The 8,229-nt window shown below is 55.9% G+C and overlaps 1 protein-coding gene across 4 annotated transcripts; it reads right to left on the bottom strand.

The window, feature by feature from the left end:
- KCNE1 (potassium voltage-gated channel subfamily E regulatory subunit 1) lies at nucleotides 1–7,315 on the bottom strand. Of its 4 annotated transcripts, none has more exons than XM_037524489.2 (3): nucleotides 7,087–7,315; nucleotides 6,478–6,689; nucleotides 1–3,150 (listed from the first exon to the last, which is right to left on the bottom strand). In XM_037524489.2, the coding sequence occupies exon 3, from the start codon at nucleotides 3,097–3,099 to the stop codon at nucleotides 2,710–2,712; it is 390 nt and encodes a 129-aa protein (XP_037380386.1). In that variant the 5' UTR covers nucleotides 3,100–3,150; nucleotides 6,478–6,689; nucleotides 7,087–7,315; the 3' UTR covers nucleotides 1–2,709. The 4 variants fall into 4 exon arrangements, with proteins under 4 accessions (XP_037380386.1, XP_054556266.1, XP_037380387.1 ...); XM_054700291.1 differs by having other exon boundaries at nucleotides 1–3,146; XM_037524490.2 differs by lacking the exon at nucleotides 6,478–6,689.
- Nucleotides 7,316–8,229: the final 914 nt, after the last annotated feature.

Genomic DNA, 8,229 nt, shown 5'->3' with positions numbered 1-8,229 from the left:
GATACTTCAGTAGACATGTTGTCCTATCCAGTGAACACATGGACTAGTGCATACAGAATATTAATTGGGATTTTAGACTTAAGGCATTCAGAGTAGTACCTAGACATAGCCAGCACTCCATGTGTGGTGACAAGCATTTGAAAGTTGTGGCTTCTAAGAGGTTTGAGGGGGTGTGGGAAGAGAGCTGAAGGCCAGGGAGAAACAGAGTTCATGGGATCCCCTTCTGCCTTCAAAGCCACAGGAAACTCAGTGGGAAAAAGGGAACTGGTGATAACGAGCCAGTCCAGGGCTTGGAAAGCCAAGGTCACTGTGTCCTGCAAATAACACAGTTAATGACGGACTCTGATGCCCTTCACCCCACACTCCCAGCCTGCCTTTCCTTCACAATGAGCCATTTGTGTCTGTCAGGGGCAAGGAACTCACACAGAGATCATGAGATGCTACCAGTCATGCATGGGCTTCCAGCAGCCCATGAACCCCCAAGATGGAAGGCAGGACAGTGCCTCTCTGTGCATTTTTGGGTGGAAGGAATCTTAGAGTCCACAGCCTCTAAGACTATAAGATTACTATAGTAATCGATGCCAGGGGTCTTCCCTGGCATGTCCTCCCAAGGACCGCTGCCCACAAGCACACCAGAGACTTGCCTTCTACCACATGTAGTCGGCGCTGCCACTGGACCAGGTCAGACGGGTCCATTTGAGATTGATGAAAGACAATGATATTTACATGTTGCCTTTCATTGATATGATGCCAGGTTCTTAACAACTGTTTTACTAAAATATTCCTCTCTGTTCAGGCCCACAAGATGTCAGGGTATCTCATACACTCAACACTGGGGTGGCAGCTGGAGAAGGTTAAACCCAAGGCACAGGCTCCGTGATGCCCTCGGGAGGTCCCGTGACAGGCGTCCTCCTACGGCGTGAGGACATTCCAGCTCATCTGTCTTTACTGCAATCCTCCCATCTCTGGTGTGTGAAGGAAGTTTCCCAGGGGATCTTCTCTCTGATGAGGAGGAAGGCACTGGGGGCAGGGGAGGGGCACTGGATGAGCTTTCTGTGGCTGCTGTAACAAAATAACTCAAACTATGACTCAAAATAATAGAAAACCATGGTCATAGGTTCTGGAAGCCGCAAGCCTGAAATCAAGGTGATACAGGATCATCCTTCTCTGAAACCTGTAAGGAGAAGCCCTCCTTGCTTCTTCTAGCTCCTGGTGGTGGCCATCAACCCTGACTTTCCTTGGCTCATGGACACATCACTATTGTCCCTGCCTCTGTCATCACAAGGGGTTCTCCACATGTGCCCATGTCCAAAGCTCCTTCTTTGCCTAAGGACACCAGACAGACTATATTAGACCCTCTCCCCTAACAGCCTACTTAAAGTCATTAACTTGATTATATCTATAAAGACCTCTATTTCTAAATAAAGTCACATTCAAAGAATCAGAGGTTTGGACTTGAACGTATCTCTCAGGGGGACACAGTTCAACCATAGCAGACACATCACTTCCAAAGGTCCCATCACCTCTGTCCCATGTGCTGGCACCTCCTCTTGCCTACCTCCACTCCTTCCCTTGGGCTCACCAGGGGGGTGCCTCCCAACTGTCATAAGTGAGCACCTTCTCCTTGGTATACATTCTGAAGTGGGAATTTTTTTCCCTGCATCTCAGTCCTGTAGGACTGAAGTTCCTTCTAGATCAGGGTGTGTGGGTAGAAAGTGCATCTGCAGGTGTGAACCTGTGCATGTATGTGTGTTTGCATGTGTCTCTGTGTGTGCCGGTGTGGTCTCCACATGTCTGTGTGTCTGTGTACACGTGCACCTATACACAAGCATCTATGTGTATATCTCTGTATCTGTTCACATGTGCATCTGTGGATGTGAGTGTGTATCTGTGTGTACTGGGGAAGAGAAGGAGATACGTGTGAAGGGTGTAAGGGAAAAGTAGGAGGCAGGAAGACAAGGGGAGGGCAGAGCTACAGTAGTGAGGGTAGAAATGACCAGATCAGAGTAACACTGTCCTGCAATATGGGAGAGTCTGCGTGTGACAAATATGGAAATATTACACTGTTGGTCTCAGTCTCATTACATTAGTTAGGATATCAATTCTGCTACTTTAACAGAAGCCAAAATAACAGCAGTTAAAGGAAGACCAGAGTTATCTTCTCTTTCTTATAAATTTTCAGCTGGTGGCTGGTCCAGAAGAGGGAGCCTCACCCTATGGTGTTGATCAGGGACCAGACTTGTTGCTCTGCCATCTGTGAATTTACTGCCCCTTTCCAGGGTCAAAGCTGGCTTACCACCTCTCCTGCCTCCCAGACACTGGGGAGGGTTTTTTTTGGGGGGGTGGGGAGTGGAGGACATGTCCTCTCAAGGATCACTGGACGTTGCACTCATCACTCCCACGTCTACTGGCCAGAACTTGATCACTTGCCTTGCTAGCTGCAAGGGAGTCTGGGAAACACAGCTCTTATTAGAAGTCATGATCTCTGGGGTTCTACTAAAATTAAAAAGTCAGGGAAGCACTGTGGAATAGCTAGTCTATTAGAGAAGGAATATGATTTTGGAAATAGAATTATTAATCTACCCCTCATCCCTAACAATAGCAACAAAATAATAACCATTGTATCCACATAGAGAAACTATGAGAGGCACAGGATTGGACGAGGCTGATGGTCCAGTAGGATGTGTCCAGTTTTAAGCAGCTGTGTGGTCATGACAAAGGCTTAGTCTCAGGAAGGTGTGTGCTGGGTTGCTCCGCAGCCAAGGGGTTTTCAACGACAAAACATGCTCTGCAGTTCTCCAGAACCCGGGCCTGGAAGTACACCTTGTCCTTCTGGTGCCAGGTGTCAGACTCAATGTACACATTGAATGGGTCATGGGAGTGCTCCAGCTTCTTGGAGCGGATGTAGCTCAGCATGATGCCCAGAGTGAAGAAGCCAAAGAAGCCCAGCACCATGAGGATGTACAGGGCCTCCAGCTCACCCTCGCCACCGCCGGGGGACCTGCGGGACAGGCTGGAGGCATTGCTGCCCTGCGGAGCCGCCCCTGGCCACAGGCTGGTCAGGAAGGGAATTGTCTCTGTAGAGTTAGATGGGTTCATCCTGAGCTTGATGGTTCTACTGCTGGAGGGTGAACTTCTTGGGCAGACTTTCTGAAAGAAAGGTGCTGTTTGAAGTCAAAAGGTATTGGCCAAAACCCACAAATATATGCATGCATGTGCACACACACACACACACACAGTTTTAAAATCCCAGGCATGGGTGTGGGAGTCCCTAACATACTCCCCATCAATCACCTGTGCCTCTTGGGGTCTGCACAGTGACCTCTCTTATGGGCAAGTTGACTCCCCTTTGTTTCTGCTCACCACAACCCCGCCCCCCCACCCATGGGGGACTCCAGAGTGAATTCCTCCAACAACAGGTCGTGTGTCGTGTGGTGTGTGTGAGTTCTTCTTTCTGCGCTATGAATTGAGTTGTGTCTCCCCCACCCATAGGCTGTAGCCCTAACCCCTTAGGTGACTTGGAAATAGTGTCTGCAGGAGCTAATTCAGGTTAAACGAAGTCATAAGGGTGAGGTCCTAATCTTACAGGACTCACAAAAATCTTATAAGAAGAGGAAGAAACTCTCTCTCTCTTTGTCTCTCTCCATCTCTCTCTGTGTGTATCTCTGTCTCTCTGTGTGTGTGTGTGTGTGTGTGTGTGTGTGTACGTGTCCGTCTGTCTTTGTCTCTCACGCTCTCTCATCGCCACATGAAGACACAGCCGTCTGTGCGCCAGGGCGAGCGCTCTCGTGAGCAATTAGATTCTGCTGGAAGCTTTGTCTTGGTTGGAATTTCCAGTCTCTGAAACTGAGAAAGTCCATTTCTTCTGTTTATGCCCCAGTCCGGCATTCTGTCCTGGCAGCCCGAGTGGACAGCAGGTGAGTGTGGGGAGTGGGAGGCAGCTCAGCCCACGAATTAACCGGCCGTGAGTGTCTCAGGAATGAGCGTGTTGGTTTTCCCACCTCGCTGAGGATTAGCGGCCCAGGGATTGGGGAGTGTGGGGTTCCAGGTTTGCCTCTGCCACAGCTGACAACTGCGTGTCTTCCTCACCTCATGGAAAAGTCACATGAGAAACACGTTGGCCTGTGTCTTTCCTGGCGGCTCTGGGGCTTTTGGGTCTGTGCCCGGAGATCTGTTAGGGGTTAAGCTGTGCGAGTTCAAGAAACTCCCAGCTACTGATGTTTATACGAAACCAGCCTTTTGCCCCATTTTAACCAGCAGGGCGGGCGGGAGTCAGATGGTAACAACTTTTGTTGTTAGACGGAGCTGCTGGTCAGCTGGAAATCACTCAAACACGGAGCCCCAGGCAGCTGGACAGGAGGCTCCACAATTTCTTCTGAAATGACTTGAAACCACTTATGCATGCAAGGACCTGCCCCAGAAACCCAGGGGCTCTGAGCTGCTAGTATAATCTTTTTCCAAAAACCTAGAGTGACCACAATTGGCAAGTAACCCTGCTGCTAATCACTGCCGGAGAGGTCTTATCCCTCAGTGGCCACGCGAGGCTAGAATGATGGCGACGACCTCCAAATGTGAATTGGTCCCGACCTCGTCACTGCACACAGTAAGTCAACTGGAGAGCAGCTTCTGCAATGAATGCAGATGGGTGGGTTCAGCCAGAAGACCTGTTGCTTAAAACCAGATGGACGACTCTGGGGCTGGAGGAAGCAACCAGAAACATCTGCTTTGAAAAACTGCCAGACCAGCCATTCCCAGCCTCACGTCCAGATGAGGACACTCTGCTTTGAAATGCGCCAGCAGAAGACACCCTTGTCCAGCGTGGGGTGTTGGGGGGTGGGTGCTGGGCTCCTAGTGTGGACAGGTGAGGGGCAGGCAAGGCAGGAGCAGCAGCGACTCAGGGAATTCCAATTCCAAACAAAACCACCCCGGAAGCTGAGCCTGTGTCCCACATCCCAAAAACTGGCCTGGGTGGGCCCAGAAAGAAGAGGGTTTCAGAAGTTTCTGTCCTACCTGGATTTGAGTCTCCCCAGGACGCACAGACACTGGCCCCAATCAAGGTTAGTGCAATTTTTGCCCTTCACTTAGACTCAGAACTGCTGGAAGAGTCACTCAGGATTCAGGGCTATGGGTGGGCAGCTGAGCAAGACGGCCGTGTCCACCATGCTGGGGCCCACGGGGGCCCCCAGCTACACCCAGAAGAGGGGGCAGTGGTGATGTCACATTGTCCTGGCACAAACTAGGCCCTTCTGCATCTGTCCTACATGTCCCAGGAATGTCTCGTATCGGCACCGATAACAGCCTGGAAGCTCTTAGACAGAGTAACTGGGGTTGCCATCCTCGCTTCCTTCTTGAGCACGCGCTGAGCAGGCAGCCTTCTGAGGCTGCCCCGAACTTCCTTCTGGGAAGCACAGACTGTGGGGTGAGCAGGGGAGTGGGCAGTGCCGGCTCAGAGTTCAGGGACCTGAGTTCTGCCCCAGTTCAGTCCCAAATAGCCCACAGGGTCCCGCGGGACCATCGCTGCCTCTCTGGGTAGGACGGGAATCGCCCCGCTGTCCTCAGCAGCGCCCCTTGATGCCGCCACTTGCCCTTTCCGTGAAAGGACCTCCAGTCTCCACCTCACCAGCAGGCCTTGTTTGTTCCAGAAAGCAGACTTCCAGAAGAAGGTCCGGCCAAGTCAGGGCTCCTGAGGCAGTGCTCCCGGGAAGCAGCTGCCGCTTGTTTACACTGTTATCCTAACATCTGGTCCACATGCTGAAGACAGGCTTACCTCCCGACAGGCGGGGGCTCCCCACACCCCTGGACTCTGGCAGTTAGCTGGCTCGGTCTTGACCTTCCCACCTGACCATCTCTGGGGAGGCAGCCAGTGACTAGGGTGCCGGGTTGCAAGGAATTGGGGTGAACCCCATCTAGAGGCACCACCTCGTCTATCCTGGCAGACCCGAGGGGAGCCCCCCGCCACCTCCCAGCTGGACATGGGGTGTGGCTCTTGAGCCTGGTCACAGACTGTGGGTGGGAGCAAGGGAGCTTTGGGGTGTCAAGGGTGGAAGGGGAACCACTCAACTGGCGAGAGGGACCCAGTGACACGGAAGATGGGGAGAGGGTGAGCATCCTGGTGGGGGACGGAGGGACGGGATCCCCGTGCTGGCGGGCAGCTGGCGGCGGACAGAAGGAGGGAGATGGCGCTCACCTTCCACAAATCAGACGCTCAGAAAGCCTCGGTCTCCTCATCTGACATGTGGGAATAATGGAGCCCCCTGACTAGCCTGCGGGGTTGTGCGAGACACGGACTGCGTCCACAGGCTGCGGCCTGCTGCCGGGGCCGCGCTCTCCACCGGGGAGACACCACCACCGCGTCCGCCTGGCCCCCAGGGCCTCCCGGGCGGCCCCTCCCTTCTCTGACCCTCCTGCCCGGTCCCCTGTGGACCTGACTGGGCGAATCCTCTGGGAGCTCAGGAAACCAGCGACTATCTTGCTCACCTTGACCCCAGTGCAGCACCCAGAAGACTCAGGAGCCACTGCTGGGTTCCGTGGGGATGCAAAGTATCACAGTTAACACCACCCCAGCGTGAACGTGGGCGCCAATAGCTGGCAAAGTGTAGCACATTCTGGAAAGAAACTGGCGGGTGACCAGGTGAAAGCCGCTCTCAGGGCAGTGTGTTCTGATGTCATACATCCACGATGTTCTTCACCTGTAGCATTTATTTTGCTTGGGTCATTTATTTGAGATATGAAAATGTATGTTAATAATTAGCTTACACGTGTGTCTGCACCCCGCCTGAAAGGACCCCTCACCGCTAACAGTTCAGAAGATGTTCCTCTCCCCTCCCCAACTCCAGCCGCCCTTACCCTGGGACGTACCCCCTGCTCGTACAATTTCCCTACCGTGCTCGTGGCTGCTTCGCCCCATCCAAATGCAAGGGGGGGAGGCAGGGATCCTAGTGTGTGCTCCCCACCCCCATCCTGAGGACTGCAGCAGGGCTGGCGGGGAGCACGCGGGACCCCAGGGGTGCAGGCAGGCAGGCAGGGATGCATGAAAGCTCCATTCAATGCCACAGAGGCCCCACCCCACCCCCCAGCCCCGCTCACCAGCTCTGCCTTCAGGGACGGAGGGTGGCGGAGCCTCCCCTCCTGTATGTCTCCAAAGTGTCCTGGGTTCTCACAGCGGCTCACTTCTCAGTCTGCCGGCAGAAGCCCACCTGCCTGAGTGCTCTGGAGACAGCGCGCCTTCCTCGGGGGTCCTCGCTCGCCTCCGAAGGGCAGCACGAAACCGCGGGAAGGTTTTGCCCCTCCCTGAGATCCCGAGACGCAGCGGTGCCGGCAGCCCAGTCCTCACGCCTGAACCCCAGCCCCGGCGAGAGCCCCGCGAGGCGCCCCGCGGAGACCCGGAGCGCAAACGCCAGCCCCGGGCGCGCAGCCCCGTCCCAACCCGAGGGTGGACTCCAGCCGCTGGTCATCGCGCGCGCTGTTCCCACAAATCAAGGGAGGGGCGGGGGCGGGTGAAGAGTGGGGGGGGGGTGAGGAGGGGGGCGGGGGTGAGGAGTAGGGGTGGGGGAGGGGAGCGCACAGCGTGAGGTGGCGCCGGCACCCGGCGGCCGCTCGGGTCCAAAGGCGCACGTGTCCCCCAATTTCTACACTCCAGCGCGGGCTGATGCTCCCGCAACCCAGACCTTCCTCTGGGGAGACGCCAGTCCAGGCACCTTCCTGCTTGGAAACAAAAAAAGTTCCCTCCGAGGCCCGGGGTGTGCGACAGGGGCGGGGAGGGGGGTGACAGGGCGGGCCGGGGCGGGGTGCGGGGTGCTGGCGGGCGTGCCGGCTTTCTTTGGAGAGCGCAGATACTTCCCCAGAGTCTGCGAGGAGCCTGCACCCTAACGTGGGGAGCTGGGAGCTGTGGTCGGCGCCGGTGGAGAGGTGCTCTTCCAGGCGCCCCGGCCGGGGCGCTCCACCCTCTGTGGGTCTCACACTCGGGGAGTCGCCGGCCTCTGGCCTGGGGGCGCCCGGGGCGCACCTGGGAATGAGACCCGACTCGCTGGCTCCACCTCAAGGTCGCCCTACGGGGATGCCCCAGTGCAGGGCGAGGACCCGAGGCGGGACCCCGACTTAGTGGGTGCGCGCGGGGAGCCCTGCGCACGCCGGAGGAGGCTGGGGTCGAGGCAGCGCCCGCGGGTGCGCGCGGCGCGGGCGGGGCTCCCCGGAGCCGGCAGGCGCCCCACCTCCAGCGCCGCCGCCGGG

Source organism: Talpa occidentalis, unplaced genomic scaffold (genome assembly GCF_014898055.3).
Source record: "Talpa occidentalis isolate TD23 unplaced genomic scaffold, MPIMG_talOcc4v2.1 talOcc4.4, whole genome shotgun sequence".
In the NCBI taxonomy this organism is placed as follows: Eukaryota; Metazoa; Chordata; class Mammalia; order Eulipotyphla; family Talpidae; genus Talpa; species Talpa occidentalis.
The sequence above is the reverse complement of the archived record's forward strand: the minus strand, read 5'-3'. Positions and strand labels throughout refer to the sequence as shown.

Bases quoted from the DNA above. Each gene is read 5' to 3' on its own strand.
- KCNE1 (XM_037524489.2), bottom strand. From the start codon at position 3,099: ATGAACCCATCTAACTCTACAGAGACAATTCCCTTCCTGACCAGCCTG.